General features: G+C 40.6%; 1 protein-coding gene across 1 annotated transcript in view; it reads right to left on the bottom strand.

Moving 5' to 3' along the window:
• Positions 1 to 872: 872 nt before the first annotated feature.
• PCSK5 (proprotein convertase subtilisin/kexin type 5) overlaps positions 873 to 23,688 on the bottom strand; it is a 283,839-nt gene continuing 261,023 nt past the window's right edge. The window contains exons 28-37 of the mRNA XM_045020518.1: positions 16,751 to 16,834; positions 15,954 to 16,149; positions 12,830 to 13,047; positions 11,516 to 11,752; positions 10,681 to 10,911; positions 8,350 to 8,527; positions 7,693 to 7,910; positions 5,286 to 5,386; positions 2,912 to 3,098; positions 873 to 2,396 (exon numbers count right to left, since the gene is read on the bottom strand). Coding sequence (XP_044876453.1) covers positions 1,984 to 2,396; positions 2,912 to 3,098; positions 5,286 to 5,386; positions 7,693 to 7,910; positions 8,350 to 8,527; positions 10,681 to 10,911; positions 11,516 to 11,752; positions 12,830 to 13,047; positions 15,954 to 16,149; positions 16,751 to 16,834 — 2,063 coding nt within the window. The 3' untranslated portion in view covers positions 873 to 1,983. The remainder of the gene's footprint in view (positions 2,397 to 2,911; positions 3,099 to 5,285; positions 5,387 to 7,692; positions 7,911 to 8,349; positions 8,528 to 10,680; positions 10,912 to 11,515; positions 11,753 to 12,829; positions 13,048 to 15,953; positions 16,150 to 16,750; positions 16,835 to 23,688) is intronic.

The raw sequence follows: 23,688 nt of genomic DNA, 5'->3' as shown, positions 1-23,688 counted from the left end.
TGAGGGTGGGAAATGGTGGAAGTAGGAAAGAAACCTGAACTAATGATTTTTTCCCTTTAATAAAGTGAATGGGGCTGTTTGATTTGACAATCCTAACTTCAGCCAGAATTTAATATACTACCTAAATCAAACTTTTAACTGTGGTTGCTAGACATAACATGTAGGTGATAGTACTTATGTAAAGTGTTCCATGGCGCATTTTATATGGCGTCTATGTAGCATCAGACATGCATAAATAGGGGAAAGGCAGGTGTTCCCTATTCTGAGTTAGGTGGGTACATTTCACTTGGCTCTAAATTCCTCCTGTAGGGGAGATCTATGGTAATTGTAATCCATTGGGTCTACACACCTAGTGGCCCAGAGAAAATTTAAAATACATGAATGCATCCCAGGGGAGCAAAATGGGAGCTCTAGAGGCATTTCTTTAACCAGCCAATAAATGATAGTAGTAAGAATATTGGAAATACACGGAAAGTCAGCTTCCTTCAGGTCATCACAAGTATTTCTAAAGCTCTCTGATCAGTGTTAACCAAAAATACTCTAAGTGTACACACCAATCGTGTATTGTAAGGAGACAAGGACTCTTAAATGCATTTCCTAGGTTTTTATATAGCATCCCTTACCATAGTATGCGAGTTCCTCACAAACATTAATGAATTAACAATCCCATGTGATACAGAAGTATTAGCCCTGATTTACAGATGGGGAGCTGAGACTGAGAAAGTAAGTGATTTGCCCACAATCCCATAGGAACTTTGTAGCAGAGTACAGCACTGAATGCAGGTCTCCTAAGGCCTAGTGTCCACAGTTCTAGCCAAAAGGCCATATTACTAGTGAATAACAAACAGCCTTCTCAGCATGCTTTTGTACAAAGATTCAGTTTATTCTTTCACAACAAAGGAACCAGGTTTAGCATCTTCTCATATAATGCAATAAATTATACAATCTATAAGGATGAAAAAAATCGTTGTTGTCCATTGTTTCATTTTACATTTTTCAGTGCAGTGTTGATTACTCCCTTTCCTATTATCTGAACATCCAAAGCCATTTGTGATAGATATGAAAAGTAGGATTAATAAATCTTTTGTTTCATGTCTGTTCTGTGACAGTTCTGTAATCTCGAGATTTTTCCATGTACATATTTCTAGACTAAGCACTCCTTTGTACTAAATCCAAATAAGTCTGTACAAAATGAAACATTGCTTAAAATGCATACTCACTAAGATAAAAATGAATCAGGAGTTAATTTCAGATATATTTTATCTCTTTTCATTCAAGCCATGGCTACAACAATACATTCTACTTGGAATAGGGTCAGAGTGACCTCAAATTTTATCTAAAACTGAATGTCAGAGATATTAAATCTTTGAGGAAATGCACTTAAAGGTTATAGAAATGTGTCATATTTTGGGGCATACCAGTGCTTTGGATAATACCATGAAAGGAAAAGAGAGTAAAATATGCAAAATCACATTATAATGTGAACTATAGTACAAACTTTAATCACACAGAAATAAACAATTAAGTGACATCCTATCCCAGGGACATCTATCATGTAGATAAATATGCCTGTCTTGTTTATATCAGTATATTTTTAAAAGTGATTGGCAAGTGCTAGTTGGATACATGTGTCTGTTTTATATACCTATGCACTTACAGATACATACTAGAAAATATTTTATTTCCACACATGAGTATACAGAAAAAGAATCTTTTAGCCAACCCATTTCTTGAGTGCTGCTTCTTGAAAGACCCATCAAGGATTTATAAAATGTTTTGGAAACAAAAGTTTAGAAACAACTCTGCTTTCACAATATGTATAGCTAAAAATCCCTTTTTCTTAGAATTACCACGAACATAAATTTCTGCTTGAGCCCCGTCATGCAGAGAAAAAAATATTTTATATCCCCTATAACCTAACTAAATTGATTTAATGTAATGAGAAAGGCAGCAAAGAGGAAAAATACACAAATTAATAAAAAATTATCTAAATGAATAACTTTCATCATCATATTCCAGTTCATCTTCCTCCTCATCCTCCAGAAGTCCATATTTAAATTTACGATAGACTGTGCCATCCTGGCTCATATATACAATATCATCATCGTCATCTTCTTCATCTTCTTTATCCCAGTCTTTATACTCAATCACTTGATCATCTTGATAGCTGGTGCTCTCATGGTAGTTGCTCTTGTAAGAAGGGAAGGGTTTTGAATGATCTGTCAGCTTCTGGTACCCACCTTTGTTTAATGTCTGGGCTTTGGCTCGTGATCTTCTCCAGATGAATACAATGGCTCCAATGCAGAGGATCAGCAAAATGGAGGTAGCAACAAACAAAGCAGTTTTCCCTTTGCTTTGAGTTGGTAGGTTCAGAATGGTCTGTAATACACACTCATCTGCAAGTTAAAGGTAACCAAAAAAATGTGAATAACATGACATACTTAAAGTGGGGACTTTGTTTTAGGTGAAAGTTTATGTATTCTGTCTAATAGAACATTTAAACCCACTAACAATTTAAATGTGTTGGACTGAATTTACCTCTGGAGTAAAGCATTGTAGCTACTCAAAGTAGCTACAATGGAGTTACACCAGAGATGAGTTTGACTTGAATTTAAAATGCATGCCTCAATTTGCCACCTACTTACACAAGCATTTCCCATTCAACCAGATCATGAAACACTCTGAGAAGACTTGGAAGCTGTCTGCTGGGATCTGACCCTTTAAAATAGCAGCAGTAAGTGAGAGTATCTAGTTATTCTGGCGATGGTGTATTAGAAATGCATTTGTATGCAGCAAAGTCCTGCAATGATAATTCTGCAGCTCAGAAGAAAATCAGTTTAAGAAACAAAACAAACACCCAACAGACCACAGGGTCATTAAATATCAACATTTCTCTTCATCTCAGTCCTACCTTGTGTTTCACTGCAGTCGCAGCACTCCTGAGTTTTTGTGAGATTAGAGCCACCACAGCACTGCACACAGCGGCCCTCGTCTAGGTAGAGTTTCATGTTAGCTGGACACACAGTGCAGTTGAGGGGTCCAGGCCCTTTACACTCTATGCAGGTATCATGGCATTTTTCACATTCTGCTTGGTCTCTCTGGGGATACAGAACACAATCAAACCACATTTGCTTTCCTTTTCTATTTCAGCACGGAGATGGCAATCCTATGCTGTTGTACTCTATCTAAGGGGACAGATTCTGGTCCCTTGGACATCAATAGCAAAATTTGTTGGGACAAGGATTTAATCATAGTGTTTAGGTCAGGGGTGGGCAAACTTTTTGGCCTGAGGGCCACATCTGGGTATGGAAATTGTAGGGTGGGCCATGAATGCTCATGAAATTGGGGGTTGGGTGCAGGATGGGGTGAGGGCTCTGCGGTGGGTCCAGAAATGAGGAGTTCAGTGGTGGGAGAGGGCTCCAGGCTGGGGCAGGCAGTTGGGGTGTGTGTGGGGGGGTGAGGGCTTTGGCTAGGAGTGTGGGCTCTGGGGTGGGGCTGGGGATGAGGGTTTGGGGTGCAGGAGGGTGCTCCGGGCTGGGATCAAGGGGTTTGGAGGGCGGGTGGGGGATATGGGCTGGAGCAGGGTATTGGGGTGTGGAAGGGGGTCACAGGTGCAGGCTCCAGGCAGTGCTTACCTCAAGCAGCTCCCAGAAGCAGTGGCATGTCCCACCTTTGGCTCCTACACTGAGGTGCAGCCAGGCATCTGCACGCTGCCCTGTCCACAGACGCCACCCCTGCAGCTCCCATTGGCTGTGGTTCCCAGCCAATGGGAACTGCGAGGGTGGCACTTGGAGTGGAGGCAGCGTGCCAAGCCTCCCTTGGGTGCCCCTACTTGTAGGAGCCAGAGGGGTGTCATGCCACTGCTTCCGGGAGCCGCATGGAGCCACAGTATGCAAGGAGCAGGGCAAGTCCCCAACCCCGCTCCCCAACTGGAGTGCCAGAGTGGGGCAAGCGCCAGACCCTGCTCCCTGGCGGGAGCTTGAGGGCCAAATTAAAATGTCTGAAGGATTGGATGCAGCCCCTGGGCCTTAGTTTGCCCACCTCTGGTTTAGGTGATGGCCACCATCTTGGCTGATACGCCAAGGAATGAATGGGGAACCTCCAGAACTAAAAGCATGAGCTACTACATCTTGAGCTAAAGAGCCACGGCACTGTAATTGGGAGCTATAACAATTCATATCCTCTGTGAATTGACACAGAGCAGGAGCTGTAACACATGGAAGCCACAGTGGCTTCCATATGGTTTTTTGGTGAGCGGCACACATCTCTATAATCTGTTCTGTCATCAGCAGTAACAAAAATGACACTGAAAACGAGGCCCACAGTAATGTCAAACTCTGGAGTATTTTTAAAATGTAAGCCTCCATTCTTGAAGCCTAATGCAGCTCAATTCCCTTAATAGTTACTTTAAATGTGACAATCAGCAAATAACCACATGGCCTAGCTCATTTCATTGACATGGCAAATGATTCTGAGCTGGGTCCCTATGGCTGGTGTTACAATGACTGGAGAAAACGAGTATTTTCCCTTTTATCCCTCTTTCTTACCATCTGCTGGCTCATGGGGGACAGATCCTGTGAAGTGCTGAATGCCCTTGGCAGCTGAAGGCATTAGCCAGCACCTCATCGGAGGCAGTCAGTTACACACAGATCAGACTCAGTCATAGCATAGCTCTGAAACTTACTTAGAATGTAAGTTTCATGGGGCAGGGACCGTCTTTGTTCTGTATTTGTACAGTGCCTAGCACAATGGGACCCGGGTCTATGGGGCTCCTAGGCTCTACCACAATACACATAATTAATAATAATTATTATTAATAATAATCACACAGCCTTGAAGGAAACTGCTCAGTAATACTGCTATGATAATTGAGGTGTGTAGAACAACTGGGAAAAGATAAAACAAAAAAGAAAATGTGAATTAAATCAGTCACCTCTGGAATCCTTTGGAAGTGAGGTAAGGAAATGCCCGTTCTAATGCCTAGCACCCATTCCCACACATCTCAACTATCCGCCATTATAGGGGTCATCTCTCATTTGATACCCTCTGTTTTGCACATACTCAGGCCCTGATTGTAGACTGACTTAATCCTGTTTTACAAGGATGGAATTCCATTCATTTCAGAGAAGCATTTGGAGCCATGTCTTCTCTACCAAGAGGGGAATAAAAGTAACTTTTGAATTCTGCAACATCAAAGACTGTTTGCTCTGCTTTTCTCCTTTGGGTTTTCAAGTCCATTATTATGTAAATATTTCCTAGAGAAGATGCTTGTGTATAGATAGTACCTCTGGGACTTTGTATTCTCCTGCAAAGCATTCAGAGTAGCAGATTCCACCTGCTAGATGGTAACTCCACACACAGGACGTACAGCTGAGAGCTCCCTTCCCTTTAAAGGAAAATAAAGCAACAGTTTAATATTGGAATATGAAAAGTTACCATCTTCCTCTGGAAACTATGCTAATCTGCTCCCACCAATGGCACAGGGCATTTGTTGTCATCAAGTATCAGTACTGAACATGCCTAGCATTAAGAAGTCTATTTGAAAAGTGCCTGAGCCGATAAATTAAGAAAAAAAAACCCCTTGTGCTATTAGAATTTTGGGTGCTCAAAAATATTTTCAATGTATATTTTTAAGTTCATTAAATGCTAAAAGATTACTGTGCGAGACAAGCGGTGTGTGTGTGTGTGTGTGTGTGTGTGAAGGTCTATGTTTTATTGAAGACGAGCTCTGTGTAACTCGAAAGCTTGTCTCTTTCACCAACAGAAAAGTTGGTCCAGTAAAAGATATTACCTCACTTATCTTGTCTCTCTCATATCCTGGGACTGACATGGCTATGACAACACTACAAAAAAATATTACCGGATATGGCAAAACGAGCGTGAGACATTTTCCTATTAGTGATTCAGATGATTTGATGGATGTTATAATGTTTTGCTTTCTTCGACAAGCACTAACAGAACACTTTGTGTGCTTGGTTTGTACCACAAACAGTTTCATAGACAAATACAAATGTTACATGTACATCTTGTGTGGCATATTGAAGTGGATGGTTTGACATGATTAACGTGAAAATGGGGCTGTCCAATCAGACTTCAAACCATTCCCCTCGCCCCCATTTCCATGGCTGTGTGAGAAAAGAAGAAAATAGGAATGGAAGAAGTGGATAAAGGAGTGAAATTAGTAGCATTGTTTCAACTAGTAAGGGCTAAATTGTCACTTGGCCTAACATGGCCATATAGCCCCCTCTTCCGGTGCTGCTGGATTAGGGTTATCTAGATCACAGCGCTGGGTTCCATGTGCAAGAAAGGGGCTGTGCTGTTGCTCCAGCTCAGTAAGTGTGTGAATGGAGGGGAAAGTAGGGAGGGATCTGGGTAGAGCCATGGCTCTTCCCCCTCAAAGTGCCAGTCAATAGAGCTTCACAGTTTTCCAGGCTGGAATAAATTATTTCCCCCCTCTAGCAAGTGGGGAGCAGGAGAAGAACCATGATTCTCCAACCATAGTTCCTCCCCAGTGCTGCTGGGGCAGCACCGCACTGTGACAACAGTTACTCACAGGCCATATACTTTTTGTTTAGGAGGATTATTATTAACCAGTGGGCTCGCTCATATTCAATCTCTCCGGTTTTGTAACTATGGTGGAAAATGTGCCCAGTAGTATTAATGGCAAAACAAACACAAAATCATGTGTAGGAGGCAGATTGTAAATTATAACAATATTTCTGATTCCAAATCCAAGCAAAAAATATTGCTGTTGATTGCAATAATTTGCCTGTATAACTATATTTTAATAGATATCAAATGGGACATTTCATTCTAGGGTTGCTTTCACTTATTATTATGTTGCAATTAACCATCTGCTTTCTTCAATGCAAACCTTTATATAGTACATTCTGAGCTACAGAATAGCACCTGGTAGCCATCATTTGATGTCATTCAGAGAAACAAGGAAACCATCTAAGTCCAAGAAGAATAATGCTGCCCAGCTCAAAATTGGATACAGGATAATATTTTTTGAAAATAAATAAATAAGCACCGGGTTGGAATAGAATGGCATTAGTACAAAATGGATGGTGCCTCAAGGTGAACTTCAAAAAATATTTGACTGTATTTCAAAACACATTTTGTCCTACTACCCTTGAACCCTAAACTCTGTGCTTTTAGTTTGATTTGTTTCATTAGTTGTCGATTTTCTGCCCCTTTCTTTGAGAATCATTCATCTCTGAGAACTTGGAACCCAGATTCTGAAACCCTGACTCAGACGGGCAAGTGCATTCAATGGGACTGTCACTAGTCACAAAGTAAGGCAGTACTCAATGTGAATAAGGGAATCAGAATTTAGCCCCTTAGTTTCTTATCCTCTTACTGAGCTTGAGTAGTATCTCATTTTGTGAGTAGCCCCATTGATTTAAATGGGACTACAGTGGAGTAAGTGCTGAGTCCAGCAATGAGCTTGTTTTACAGCACAATTACAGCCAACAGACTTCTAAAATCTGTCTGGTCATACTTTTGGCGAAGCAAGTACAGAATCATTAGAAAACTGTTCAACTCTCATAAATGAACATGTTTGCATAACATGTAAGTTACCTACTGCACAGTGTTACCAAAAACCTGAGCAGAGAGAGTTGGAGAGAGAAGATGTAGATCATGTTTTAAAGCTCTTGTGGCAGAGAAGCACATAATATAGGATCTTACCTTCGCAGGAACTGCAAGTAGGGTGGCATCTTTCACAGATGTTTGTATCACGATCCTCGTAATAATATTCAGGGCAAGAGGGGAGACATTCATTCTTGGAGCGAAGCAGGAAGAAATATGTATCACAGGACAGACAGTCTGTGGGCTGAGGTCCCAAACACTCTTTACAGCTCTTCTGGCATCTCTCGCACAATCCAGTGGAATTGTTTGCATAATATCTGAAAGACGTTTTAGAAGAGGTGAAGGTATGAAAACATTTACATGGTCAGAAAAGATCCACTCCTCTCAGCTATTGCAAAGATTTAATTCTTGATTACTCTTTTCTTTTCAAAACTGCACTCTTAATGGATGTAGGGTGTTCCCTATAATGCACACGTGCCATTTGGCCTCTAAGTTTAGCTAAAGAGCAGCACTTTCTAAAATAGTGGGGCAAATACAGTCATGAAGTAAGCAGATGCACCTGTGGACTAGGACTCAAGAGATCTTGCTCCAGCATATTTCCTTGCTGGGGAAATCCTAAATTGTCCCTAGAGAGCAACCTTAATGTAGAGAAATAACATGATAAACTTTCATCTAAAAAAAGCAGAATTGAAGGCTACATGTTTAGCAAAGCTCTCTGTCCAATGTAGGTTTTAGCTATCCATCCTGGAGCCTTACCCAACTGTGCATACTTGTACACATCCCTTTCCTTGTTTGTACCAGCCCGATCTGCAGGTATGGCACTGCGTGTTGTGTTTTCCATAGCAAGTCTCACAGGTGCTGTGGCATGTGAAACATCGTCCCTCATCACTGTCAACATAATATCCATCAGGACACACTTCTACACAAGTTGTATCTGCAGAGGAAATAATGCAGACCCAAGGATCACATACAATATCCTCTTCTCCCCATTGAGGTTAGATGGCATATCCCATCTCAGATTCTATAGCAGAGCCAGAAAGGGAGTGCCCTGCTGTACTAATTATTTTTATGCCTTTTAACTCTTTTAATTCTTATCCCTTCATTTGTCTGTCTCCATTTTCTCTGCCTAATATAGACTGTAAACTCTTCAGGGCAAGGACTGCATCTTTTTTTAATTCCTGAAAGATATCAAGAGATTATCATATATAATAATAATTAATAACCAACAGCATCTGCAATTTATATCAGAATATACAAAGGAAACAATAATCTTCAGGAAATTTTATCCCTCCATCTGCAGCGCCATTTATCTCTTGGTTTCCCTGCTTTTGATTTTAAATACCTAGCTCACAGTTTTGATGCATATTTGGTCACATCTATAGGATTTATGAGAATTTTGAGCCTTTATAGCTCAAAGGCTTTAATCCCAGTGAATAATTGAGCAGCTTGGGTGCTGCTTTGTGTGATGGGAGAACACACTTGCAGTCCTGCCAAATGTACCATGAATATCACAATGTTTCATTGAGATTTCAGAGGGAAATCAGCAGAACCTAATTCTGGAATGTAATGCTAGCACTGAGTCAGTTAATCATATGGGCTTCAACCTACCCAATGTTAATTAAGGTGAAGGAGAACAATGACTAGTCACAAAGTGAAATAATCTTTCTTGTGTTGTGTGTTTCAATACTCAGGTTACAGATAGGCAAGAGAAGATCTTTTCCTTACTAATATTATTTCTTTGATATTTTGTTTGCCACTTTCTGGACTACAGGTTGTCTGTCTAGCTATCTCAATCTAAGGGAGAAACAGTAATGAGCAAAATTATATTGTTCATTAGTAGTGGAAAGGGGCCTGAACCAAACCCTCAAATCTGTACCCTCACAAACTTGCGGGTTCAAAATCTGGATTAACATCTGAACTTTCCAAAGCTCAAAGAATTGTGATTCAGTGTTCAAATTTGGTCCAGAGCTGGGAACTCGGCTTCAAGTCTGGATCTAGGATTGGGATCACAGGCTTTAGCTAATGCCCAACTCTATTACATCTCAATCATATTCTCACACTATGCTGACTACAAGCAAGAAGAAATGTGTGATTAAAATGGTATTTCTCTGCAAAATTATTTATTTTTGCCTTGAGACAAATTCACTAAATAAATAAATAAACATCAGGATTTGATCTTACAATAATGTTTCTCTAGTTTTGATACAGTGAGCTTACTTCTCTGGAGCAAATCTGGCCTTTGATGAACTTTGTAAATGTTCATTTTTGTTTGTTTTTTATATGCACCTATTCACTAAATACTAAATCCTGATGGACTTTCAGTATTCACCCAGTCCTTACTCAGGCAAACCAGTTTTCTGTTCTTTACTTCAAACATTAGTTTGCTTGAAATGCAGTCCAACAGAGAATGAGCCATTGATCTGGGGACAATTTTTCAGCAAGCCTCCTTAACTATGTCTGTATATTTGTGAGTATATCTCTATTTCACACTCAGAACCTGCCAAGGCATTTGAACAAATCCACATTTGCATATATACATGAGTTTTATGTGCGCAAAATAGATGCATTTGCAAAATATGCAAACAGGGCTAAAGAACCCAGATGGTTCTTAATGTGATTTTCAAGTCACCCACTTGTAATCAAAGCTGTAGGAACAGACAGCTGAAAGCAAGCAGAGAGTAGGTAACAGAAAAGTTTTAGTTCTTTGTTAGCCATAAAGTGTCATGATGGTTAGAAGTTCTGCTTTGGGCCTCAAAGTTTGTCAGGCCCAAACCTAAATATCTGCCCAAACTCCAAGGCTGGTGTCATATGGCCAAGAGATTTTCTTGACTAGCTCCAAAGAATCAACTGGCATGGTTGCATTGTGGCACAAACACCTGAAAGCTATCTGCTATACCGGACTTGCAATGTTCAGATTGGCTTCAGCCTGTTGAAATATGGATCCCATAACCAACCATCTTGACATTTCATGAAAAGGAGCAATGGGAGTGCAACTTGAAGCACCATGATTAATGGGTATCTGCATATGTCACATATCTTCAAAGGAGAAGACAAAATAAAACCTGGCTGCAGGAGCAAGATACTTACTGAGAAGATGCCGATTTTTTGGACAGCTAAGACACTGATGTTCAGCAGGCCCCGTACAGCGAGAGCACCTCTTGTGACAAGGCTTACAGGTCTGAGTCTGCTCATCATGGTACTCAGTGAGAGAACAATGCTTGGATGTCACACAGTGACCCTGGTTGTTCAGCACCATGCCCTTTTTACAGGTAAGGCAGGCACTGGAAGAGGAGCAAATCTGACATGTCCTGTCACACTCTGAAATGTACAAACAGCAAGTATTTCACCACTTTTTTTTTTCATTTCAGATTCTTTTTAAGTAGTTTTAATTTGTCAAGTAGCTAACATAAACCCAGGGGCATATTTTCATTTGGGGAACTGGAGAAAGCTTTGTGTGTTTGTTTAAATATTATTTCCTATCCCATTCTTTCTATAGCCTAACAGTTTGCATTCTTTATTGACTGCCACTACATACTGAGCAGTGGTTTCCCCTGAACCATCTCCAGTGATGCTTGGTCTTTTTCCTGGATGATGACATATAATTTAGAAACCAGTAATATGTATGAGTAGTTCTAATTATTACTTCCCATGTGCATTTCCTTGCACTTGTCAAGAAATTTCATTTCCAACCATGTTGCCCATTCACCGAACTTTGTTGGGTCCCTCTGGGCTTTCTCACAGTCTTCTCTTGTTTGACTAGACTAAGTAATGTTGTGTCATTGGCACATTTTGCCACCTTGCTGTTCTCCTCTTTTTTGGGATCAATGGTAAATGTATTAAAGGACACCCTCAAATCACTTTTAATACTATTCAACCAGTTCTACTTAAGACTGTTTCCATATTTTTTGGAAAAAAATAATACCTTGACAATCTTCAGTCTCTGTTTCATAGTAAGTCCCTTCTGGGCATTCTCCAAAGCACTCGCCATTGTACAAAACAAAGGACCGGCTGGCACACTCATTACAGTCATCCGAGTCAGGCCCATCACATTCTTTGCAGTCCTCATGGCAAGGAGAGCAACTCCTGGAGTCAGCATAAAAGCCAGAAGGGCAATCCGGCAGGCACTTCCCATTGTGCAAGAAAAACTGATCCATGCATACTAAGGAAAAAGAAAAGCATCTGTCTAAGCAAAAGAACAGCTTATTTTATTTTACTGATAAAACCAACAAAAACTAAATATAGCACCTGCTGCATTACATCTAGGGATGAACAAACTAGTTCAGAAAAATAATAAAAAACAAAAATTGTCCTAGAGCCTTTACTAAAATTCAGGCTATACCTAGATTGAACCTCTGCATGGAGATGGGCTTATGATGCAAAGTTACCTCTGAATTTAATTCCAAACTTCTCAAAAGTTCAGGGATATTTGGATCTGAACTTTTGTTCAGCTCATTACTGAAATAGGGTCTGTCTGGAATATTTGCATCCAGATCTGAATTTCCCCAAAGGCTGGATGTGTTAGGATAGGGAGTTATGGGCTGAGCTGATCTCTACTTTTGGGTTTATTTTAACCTTGTAGTTTAACCTTTTTGTTCATTACCTTTCACTGTCACCCACTTTTACACTTCCAGGTTGACAGACAGTTGTTCAGTTTTACCAGCCCTTGAAATTCACACACCCATTCAAACTTTGGGATGAGCAGCCCAACTAAATAGAATCCCCAAAACTTTTGTGGTTCACTCATCATTAATTGCATGAACACTCAGTGGGCTTGATTCTCCACTGATCTGTATCTTGTGTAGCCATTTGCACCTGTGTAATGTCAGTGTAAAATGCCACTAGTTTAGAATGGTAGCATTCTGCATCCACCTTGTACAAATGTAAATGACTACCTGAGTTGCCAGGCAGTAGAAAGCCAGGACCTGAGGTCTATTACATGCTAAATCTGGGATGAAGTTAAGCCAGCAGGAATATCTTGAAACACAAAAAAGAGCAGAAAAAGGAATACTGAACAAGTGTCATTCCTAGATCTATTTGGTCAAAAATCCTACCACGTGATACAATGCTCATTAGCACCATCCTGAGTAGCTTAACAATTAAATTAAAGTTACTTTTCTCATTTTTGTTAACTACAGAAGAACTATCTCTTTCAACAAATGTTTGCCAGCCTATATATTTCCAGCGAGGTCTTATCTTAGCCAAGTGGATACATGCCACTGCTGATTCCCTGCAGTACCTTTGCATGCACTTTCATGAATGCATTCTTGACACATCTCAGGGCAGTGTTTACAGATTCCATTGGTGGCAAAGTGCTTCTCAGAACAGGAGCTTTTACATTCCCATTGCTCCAGAAGCAAAGGACTTTCGCAGGACTGACATTTTGTGGCATTTCCTTCACACGTCTTGCAGGATCCGCTACACTTGATGCATGTACCAGTTTCAGCAAAATACCCCCTAAAGAGTCAGGACAAACAGAGCAAATGGTAGGACAGAGCACATTTCTGGAACAGTTTGATGGCACAGTTTATTGCAAATATAGAGGAATAAAAATGTATTGGGTGACTCAGGAGCTTCATAATGAGCAGATTTCACAAAGAGCTGTTATGTTCCATACATCTCATACAAGATATTTTGCTCACTGCGCCACATCATCCCTTAGCGGCACCAAAATCGCCAGCATCCAGAAGGCTGCATAGTATTAGCAAAGTTTCCCGTGAATTCTTTCCTTCTGCCTACCAGAGTGTCACTGTGATACCCACTCTTCCTGTCCTCCTTCTGCTTCCCAGGCTGGAGAGGCACAGAATATGGAAGGAAGAAGCCATTGCCTGCAGCAGTGATATCAGTGGTTCAGGAGAAGGAAGACAGATATCATTCCAATGGTGGTAGGACAAGGAAAAAGAAGATACACCCCTGAGTAGTGGGAGGGATGGAGAGCAGGGAAGAGAGAGATCTCACCCCCAACACCAGGAGGGACGAGCTGTTCCTGCACTAGTAGAAGGCACTACAATGGAAGCTCAACAACTCTGCAGAGGTGCAAGGGGGAGAAGAGGAAGGAGCTAGAAAAACATGATCACATCCAAAATAAGTGTCACTCAAGAAGCTATAAAAATTTTGGCGAGTGTATTCTGCTATCAGGAGTGTGTCACACTGATTCCTGTGTTATACAGCCTGTGGGTAAGTGGTGAGGAGCCTTTCTGAGAAGCAGCTCTAACTCTCCTCTAATAACCAGATGACAGCATGTCTAATATGGTGATCCCAGCATGGATCTGTGTGATGCAATTTGTGGCTGAACTTCAACATAATCTGATCCTACAAAGAATGTGCCCTGGACTAGGAAAGCAGAGCAACTTTAAGCAGACTGACATAGAGCAGCTGTGGGCAACCAGAGTCATTCTAGGTTCGGAAGGATTAATCATAATAAAATATTTGCTAGGCTTGGCCTATATCTCATAGATGAAAGGAGATGGAAGGGCAGGCTGGAGACACATTTCATTCTGTGTATGATCTTGAAAAGAAATATGTGGAGTGAGGCCAATAAGCTGTTTCAGATAATTACTAATTCAAAACTATGCAATCAACTTCTAAAACTGAGGAAGGAACAAGCATAGAAAGCAGTGCCAGCAGGATATCTACTTTGCACTAACACATACATCCAGGCAGCCTTCACAAAGAGGGGTGCTTTCCAGTGCTTTACTGGCATTTCAGGGAATGCTTTAAAAGAGCAAGGGGCAGTACTTTCCGAAAAAAGCCAAGGAGGTCAATTAAGAGGAAAGCTGGAAAGAAGGAAACAGAAGAGAAAAGAGTCCACCTCCATCTTTCCTGTTTCTATCTTCTTCCTTTCTTTTCTCTTATTATCTCTCAATATCCTTCCAATCCCTTCTTCCTCCCTTTTCTTCTGTCATGGGAGCTTATCCTGTCAAGCTCAACAGCTCACCTTGCTTTGCTGATTCACTATTTCTAAGTGCCTCTGTCACAAGAGAGCAGTGGATCAGTAAGATGTGTAGAACACCTTGCCTGCACACTACAGTACTTTCTTTGATTCTAAAAGAAGACATTTAGAACTGCATGAGAGCACCTGTGTTTCTCTGTGATACCTTGCAAATGGGGGTAGGTGATGAATGTAATGTAAAATATCTGAGGGGCTGAAACTTGAAACTTAACTCGGGCTGACTTTGTTGTAGTAAGGCCAGTATCTGAAACCCTGTTATGAATTGGTCTGGCAAGATACTCTGGAAGGCAGTAAAAAGTGGGGGGGGATGCAGCAGGTATAGATGAACAAGGTGAATTAAATTGCATGATTCCATGCAAAAAATGTGGGAAATGGGTTCTGGAAATACACACAAGTTAGTGTAATAACGCTACAGCATTATTTTGCGATCAGTGGGTTATAGTTCATTTTTTGGACGGTTAGGCTGAAAGAACCCACGCTGGCCTAGATTCTGATCTCAGTTATATCTTTCATGTAGTTATTCCAGATTCACTCTGGTGTATCTGAGCTCAGAATCTGTCCCTTTGATGCTCTGATTTCTTTAATACAGTTAGCAGGTGTGCAAATGGTGGTAGGAAAAAAAGCCAATAAATTAGTGTAAATCACAGAGGAAGAGGGTTGGACGTGTTTTCCCAAAAGAAAGAAACTAAGTGGTGGCCACTAAGGACTGGATCCTACACAGCATAGAGCACTATGTATACATGCACTTGGTAACTAGTGATAAGCAAGATACAGAATGCAGTGGAACCTGATCTGCTTTAGGGTCTGATCAATGCTCATTGGAGTCAATGGGAATCTTTGTGCTGCATGACTGCCAGGTTACTGATGCATAGTAGGAGAAAAACCAAAGAAGAAAGTATATGATTAAGCTCCCCATTTGCATATTCAGGATTGTGCTTCAGTCCATAACTCCTCAGACACCCCCATTCTGTGCCCATACCCTGCCTCTTTTTTATCCTGTATTCTTGGGTGCAAGGGAGTGGGCAGAGAAGGTTGTTGAGGGTTACTTTCAGTCAATGAGATCTATGCTGAGGGTGAAATCCTGGCCCCATTGAAATCAATGGGAGTTTTGCCATTGACTTCAGGATTTCACGCCTAGTGCTTAACTTTACTTACTTACATTCACATGTAGCCTCTGCTAACAAGAGCAAAGTAAATTACTTCATCCAACTGTATAAATATACATTGTTTCAGCACATCATAATTTCTGATGGCCAAAATGGTACATTAACATTTCCATAACAGGAGTTTATGATGTACTATCTAGAAGGACCTAAATTATGGAGACAAGTGGCACAGTTGAAAATTAGTGAGCAAACTTGAAAGTTGGTGTAAATCAACAAAACGAGGGAAGAAATACAAAATAACTTACGTAGGGCACTCCTGAAAGCATCTGCCTTCATGTAGGTAGAGCGGCCGGTGTGGCTGAGACTGGCACTTCATGCAGTGCCTGGGGCCAGAGCAGTTTTCACAGTCATCTGTGCAATTCTCACACTTCCTACTTTTCAGGTCGCCAAAAGTCCCTCGAGGGCATGTATGTACACAGGTCTCAGCGAGAAGAAATCTCCCTAGCAATACACCCACCCCAATGAAATGGCACAGTTGAGAAGACTTAACAAAATAACTCCGGGATCTTGTTTGTGGTGGCCAAACCTGCAGTAGTGTATTGGTGGGTTTCTTCTTTTAAAAAGGGAACCTTAACTTTGCCTTTCCTGCAAATCCAGAATTTACGGTTTTTTCCCATCTTTTTAAAAACTGCATTTTTTAAGCCATTTTCCAAAAAGGCCAGTCTTATGGCCAACTCACTCGGAGATTTTAAGGCCAGAAGGGAGCATGATGCTCATCCAGGCTAACATCTTGAATAACATAGAATTTTACCCAATAATTCCTGGATTAAGCCCATAACTTCTGGTCGAGTGAGTGGGGAATCAGATCCCTTGATAAGTTTGTCCAATGGCTAATTACCTTTGCTGCTAAAAATAAATGGTTTATTCCTAGTCTGAACGTATCAAGTTTCAGCCTCCAGTCATTGGATCTTGCTATGCCTTTATCTGCTAGATTAAACAACCCTCTACTATCCATTAACCAAGATATTCCCTGGGAATATAAAATATACCGAAGCATGTAGCCAACTACAAACACTTCCCAAAGAAGCTGAATCTTACTTACCTTCTGGACATGAAGTGCACACCTCGGCAGCTCTGTCACAGGTCCAACATGAAGTATCACATCGTTGGAACTGTTTTTTTGAGTCTGGGAAGGAAGAGGGAAAAATACTGCTGTTTAGTCTTAGTAGGGACTGGATCACCACTGGCACTTTTAGGAGGACAAGTAGGCAGGGCACCTTCATTCAGTCTGGGAACTTTCCTATTTGCTTTTTCTACATAGATTCACTCAGAGCTATTTTAAAAAAACCTAACTCACTATTTACAGCCATAAAAGTCTCATATTATATTCCTTGAAATTAGACAATTTACAGTTTAATTCAATCACATATTCTTGGCTGATCAGTAAAGGGTTAGTGTAGAAAAATAAAACACAAAGGGCGCCCTCAAATCCAGTTTGGCATTGTTCTAGAGTGCTTATTGCAAGTGCAGAGGATATTTTAGCTTATTATTGGTAATTTCAGGTTAGTGGTATGGATGGTCATAGAATTTAGACCACAAATAGGTAAACACAGACACATTTTATCTGGGGAGAGGGCAGAGGGGAGTAATATATGGTTAGGGGACTGCTGCTGAATGAAGAATTTGTATTATGCTTTCATGCTAGTTGGTTACATTATTTCCTTAACACCTTTTAGGAGTTCCTTGGAAGTGAATTAAGAATATGAAGGGGAAGAAGGGAGTGCCTGGAAAGAGATTTATTCACCATGTATCAATCTTCTCCCAGTTCTCCCCATCAGGAAGAATCCTTCATGTTCCTCTTATGGAATCTTTTTATTTGCAAATTTACACTTCACACTCTCAGTGGGAAATCTGGGGTAATGTTTGCATAGACTTTGCTCAGCGGATGTCCAAATTTCCAGGAGCCTGAGGTACATACATAATGTGCATAGGGGTAGCCTGTGAATGCCATAGGTCCCAGAATGCAATTCTTCATTTTGATCCAAGCAAAAAGCTGCTCAAATGAAGATGTAGCATTGGATTCTGAAACCCCTTCAGGCTAGTCTTCCTTATTAAAGATGAGGGTGGACACTGCTGTGTTTGACCAACCTGTACTTTGGCTACCCATGTTTTGGATCAATATGCATTTGAGCTTTGTGGATGTACATAATACTCTCTTCTGTGTTGGATATATTGACCAGTTATTAACATACATCCCAGCAGCATTTTACCATTGATAGGTATCACTCTCTTTAATCCATTCTACTCTCTGTAATCCATGACTAGTTCTGGGCAAAGCTTTTCAGACCAAGTTTATTTTCAGAGAAATGGGTATAAATAACGATGTAGTCATTGGCACAAGGGCTCAACCTTGGCTCTCTCACTGCCTAGTGGAATACTGTAACCAGAAGGCTGTAGAGTCAGTTGTGCTCACAGGCTCTTTCTGGCTCAATGACTAGTCAAATAGCTTATACAAAGTGGAAGAGCTTCAACAGGAGAGAATGAGAAACCTTTACTCCAGGCTCTCATATAGCACAGGGGTTAGTGAGCTTCTAACTACTGTAGATGTCCCCTAAGTTCAATTCCCTCTACTGAGGACTAAGTCATTATTTAGACACTTTCAACAGGAGAGATTGAGAAAGTCCTATCCCAGAGTATCCTATAGCTGAGTGACGAGGGCATCTTTTTGCAATGTAGGAGATCCAAGTGCAATTCCCTTCTCTAAATCAAGCAGAGAGGGTGATTGAACCCAAGACCTCTGTGACTTCTTTGGCTTCAGCTGTCAGCAGCTGGAGCTGTGCACCCCTGCCCCACGGCTGCAACCTTCACTGTGCACCCTTACCCTGCAGCTGGGGCCAGGTGCCCCCCTCGCAGCTTCCCAGGGCTGTGCACATGCCCCCATGGCTGTGGTAGGGGCTGTGAGCCCATGGCTGTGGTTAGATCCGGGACTATGTGCCCCTGTCCTGCAGCTGCAGCCAGCTCCGGAGCTGGTGCTGTACACCCTCCCTGTGACTGCCATCACTGGAGCTGGGGCTGTGCCCATCACACATCCATGGTGGGTGGGCTCGGCCAGTCAGTCCCCACCCTTGGGACTTCAGCTGTTGTTCCTCCTCCCCCCAGCCCTATCCACCCCGGTTATTTTTAATAAAGTCAGAGACAGGTCATGGGCTCTTATGTTTTTTTTTAATTGCCCATGACCTGTCTGAGTTTTACTAAGAATAACTGTGATAAAATCTTAACCTTAATTATGAGACAAGGAAACAAGGAGGTATGGATCAATTAATTCTTAGATCCTTTACAATCTTAAACACTAGATTAAGCCCCTTCTAACTCTTCTTCTTTCCAGTTTTAATAGTCTTAGTTTTTTTAATCACACCTCTCACCAGCCTCATTGTACTTATCCAGATTTATTCCTTCTTAGCAACAGCAAAGATATGGTGCCCAAAACAGAGCTCAGGATACACTATTTGTATCTCAAACAAGTCCTACCCCAGAGTATCCTATAGCTGAGTGACTAGGGCATCTTTTTGCAATGTAGGAGATCCAAGTGCAATTCCCTTCTCTAAATCAAGCAGAGAGGGTGATTGAACCCAAGACCTCTGTGACTTCTTTGGCAAACACTGATTTGTTTTCTATCCCTAGCTCTCCTTCCAGGTTAGCAGGGAGAGTGTAACTCTCTCTCTCTCAGACAGAGGAAAGTCCACAGCTACATGCCTTTAGTGCATGCACTGTCAGAGTAGTAGGGCTGGGCCAGCTGGGATGAATTAAGCCACTCTCCCAACACACTATAAGAGAACTGGACTGTAGGCCAGTGAAACTGGCCAGTAAGGGGGTAGGTAAAACTTTTGCAGGGTGGGAATAGGGGAAAGCTTTTTGATTGAAACTTTAGCTTCATAGAGTTATTCATTTTAGTTAAGTTCATAGAGTCTAGGATTCAGGAAGCCTTACTATGTAACCTTGAAGGGCAATGTTTGTTTCTTTGAGCTAGGCTCTAAAAAGCTGGATTTAGCAGTCAGTAGAACTTCAAGATCCTTGGTTATTGATCTTACACTTATACAAGGTTACCTTGGTCCTGTCTCACACCCAAGCAGCTTCTGTGTTTGTTTTGTGCTACACGCTGGGCAGATGTTCCACTGGGCTGTTTATGATAATTCCTTTCCTCTGAGGGGCCTGCAATTTCAATACCCATTATGGTCTATGAAATTCTAACTTTTAACAGTATATATTACTGTACACTTATCCAGGCTAGATTGCATCCACTGTCAGACTGCCCAATGCACTTAGAAGCCATCTGGAGTCCCTCTCAACTGTCTGGATGTTACTAATCAAAACAACTTAGAGCAATCAGCAAACTTCACTCTAGTTTCCCTAATCATTAAGATTATAGTAGTCTTGACAGACCTCTAAGAACCTCACTACTGATCTCTCTTCATTCTGAGGAGCAGCAATTCACTACAGCTGGTTTTTTATAAGACTTTGCCCATTCAGTTCATAGTTATTCACTTAATGTTTTATTGTGGATTTGAACAAACCCTTTGCAGAATACCAAGTAAAATATGTTTATTGGGCCATGTTTATTTAGTATTTTTTAAAAAAATACTCTGAAAATGTTAGGTATCATTTTCTTACATGAATTGATCCTATTAGGTTATATTTTTTCAGGATTTTTATTCTCCTATCCTTAAATATACTGTATCATTTTCTCTTATATTGAGGTGAGACTCAGTGGTCTGCAAATCCAGTCATCTGCCTTGGTTCCTTCTTTTTAAAGTAAGCCCCACTCTATGATCCTCTTGAAGAATGGTTGATATTCCATAGCCATGTTGTTAACTAAGAATGTTTCTCACTTTATTTACCTCAGAAACCTCACATGAACTGAATACCATTTGTTCCTGGAATCTATTGGATTTGCATTTCTAAGGTCACTCTATCCTTTCTTAGCACTTTCAAACTTTCTCAAGGCTACAGTGATTCCCACAAAAATTGAGATTTTCTTGTATCAAGATGGAATACAAAATTATTTTATGTAATTTCTTAGCAGTCACACTGATATCTTGTATATTTTATTTCCCTTAAAATCCTCTCTGTAGACAGGGAAAACTGTTCTAAATGTTGTCATTTAATACCAGTTATGAAGATAAAAAAGGGAAACAGAAATATAGCTGTAGTAGCCACTGCCAAGATTATGGGGCTCTGATCCTGACTGAGACTTGAGGCAACATAAATAACAAATAGCAATTTGATAAGGCTAAGACAGAGACACTTAACACCTGCTGAGAAATGTTTATAGAGAAATTGTCTTGAAAACATTTAACTGTTTACAATTAAGAAATATCAACTTTCATTTACATTGACATATTCAGCAATCAAGATTATAGTTTAATGTTTGTTTTTCTTGGCAACATTTGTGATAGTCAGTCTTTGCAATACATTATAGTCTCCACCAGAGGGGAATATGCACAAGCAGTTAAGCATTTGTGATATTTTGCCTGGGAGACACGAGAAAATTTCTGTAAAAAGCAACAAAGTGTCCTGTGGCCCCTTATAGACTAACACATGTATTGGAGCATAAGCTTTCATGGGTGAATACCCACTTCTATAATCCAGTTACTCTAGTTTATAACTTTTCAGTCAGAAATAAATACTTAAACCCTTAACTTGAGGATTCTCTTCCTAGCACCAATATGAAAAGCTTGCAATTAATTGGGCCTATTTGAATTCTGAATTGTTGAGTTCTCCCTCCTTCAAAACTGTCATTTATTTTAATAGTAGCAGTTGGACCCTCATTTTGAAAAAACAAAGTAGTCGGGGTGATGCCCTAAATATCTTTCTAAATGAGTAATATACTGCAAAAGATTTTGTGGTAGATCCCTGTGCACTGCACCTGCCATGATGGGACCAATGTTCTTATACATAGAACAGTCTTGAAAAGTTGTCAAGAAAATTTGCCAGCCTAGGGACAAAATGTATTTATTGGCCTTTGCTCTGATGATAATGAGAAACCAGACGGTCAGTTTCTGCCACACAATAATATTTTACTTGTCACTGACCCAATTACTTACTCTGGGCATGTGGGCAAGTAGAATTCTTCTGTAAGGAAGTGGTAGAATTAGTTAGATATTTAGTGGAGGAGTTGTATCTCTGAAGTAAAAAGGTTGATGAGACTACAAAAAAGAATTGCCAGCTCTGGCAGTTAGCCTTGCATTCTGACCTACTGTACCCCTCAATAGTTATATTACACCAAGCATTAAATGAGACCAGATCATAGCTGTTTAGCCAGCCATTACCTGTATCTGGAGGATTCCTTCTTGGGCTCTGGAATCTAAGCTTTCATTTAAAAATTGAAATCTCTAATCCTTATGGTTGTGAAGAAGACTTTAAATATGTGAGCCAGATGTCCACTATTGCAATGACGTTTGCTAATTTAGCAGACAGCCTGAAATAATACATCAGTCAGAGAGAAGTGTGGACTGCCCTGATTCACATATATGGAATGTTTACTCTGAAGCTTATTGATGATCATGTTTACTGCTTCACTGCTGGTTTAAAAAAATGCAAAAAACCTTTTTCAGACCTTCAGAACTTGGATGATTTTGTAGAAACTAAAATGTCACACATGTAAGCTTCCAGTGGGGCCAAAATTTGCCTCAATACCATGTTAAGTCTTGTTTCCTTCATCAGTAAAGGCAAGCAATTCATAAATATTTTCAGCTTCACTCCCCCATTGCAGAAACTAAGGAACTGACTTGTACTTTTGCCACTTTCTGAGTTAAGCTTTATGGCAGTTCGGGATATGTGGTAGCATTCCATTCATTCAGGCCATTCCATGATCTTATCAAACTGAAAGTTTTAGGAAGGGCTGAACTTTGGTTTTCTTCCTTTCTTATTTATGCTAGTTCAAAATGTCAGTCTACCTCCAACAACAGGTCCCGGGACAGTGATAAACAATCACAGTAAGCACTGATTTCTTTTAACAAGGAACAAGGAACTTTGTTCTAAGGAAGATAACAGTGGGTAATATCCTGATCGTGTTGGAGTACTGAAGTCAAGGGTCCCTAAAGTTACTTTTTATCTTTCTTGTGCTTCTACTTAAGATTTCCTGTGAATCATCTGTTACAGATCTAAAGAAAGAGTACACCCATCCTTAAAGATATCCAATGTAATCTTTCACATTGAGTGAAAGTAAATTTGAAGCTTCTTGAATGCCTACTCACTTGCTTTCAAGAATGCAGGATGAATGGGTGTGTCTGAAGAGACATTGGTTTAAATAAGCAGCAAAGAATCCTGTGGCACCTTATAGACTAACGACGTTTTGCAGCATGAGCTTTCGTGGGTGAATACCCACTTCATCGGATGCAAGTCTTCACCCACGAAAGCTCATGCTGCAAAACGTCTGTTAGTCTATAAGGTGACACAGGATTCTTTGCTGCTTATACAGATCCATACTAACACGGCTACCTCTCTGATAATTGGTTTAAATGCAATCCTCAGCATTCAAATTAGCTACTTAGCTGTGCAGTAGAGATCTATATTTAGTTCTGCTCCTGCTATTATGGCAGTGGAACCTGTGGGATCCCAGTGCTTCTCCAGAGCTCTACAATAGTCCCATGCAGGTCTCTACAGTCCATTCTTTGGTCTTTCTCATGCTGCTAGGCAGCCACAGCAGAGTTCTCATTAATGCATGGTCAGTTTCCCTGTGATCCCTGGCTGGCCAGCCTGCACATTAGTTTTTACCTTGTGCTTATGCACACAACAATCCTTCACACCTGTGCAGTGTAGGATCAAACCATTTTATTCACATTTACAAAAACCACCTATGGACTCAATACATTTGTTTTCTCTGTTTAGAGACCACATTTATTTGTGCTCATATATAAGGGAGAAGGGATTTAAAAAGTTAATATGTTTCAGTTCATGATATCAAACTGGCTCCCCCACCCCCATTTGTAATTACTCTCCTTTGCTTCCTAATTGAAAATACAGCAGCTTCTACTAAAGAAA

The sequence above is a fragment of the Mauremys mutica genome, chromosome 6, assembly GCF_020497125.1.
Source record: "Mauremys mutica isolate MM-2020 ecotype Southern chromosome 6, ASM2049712v1, whole genome shotgun sequence".
NCBI lineage: Eukaryota > Metazoa > Chordata > Testudines > Geoemydidae > Mauremys > Mauremys mutica.
The sequence above is the reverse complement of the archived record's forward strand: the minus strand, read 5'-3'. Positions and strand labels throughout refer to the sequence as shown.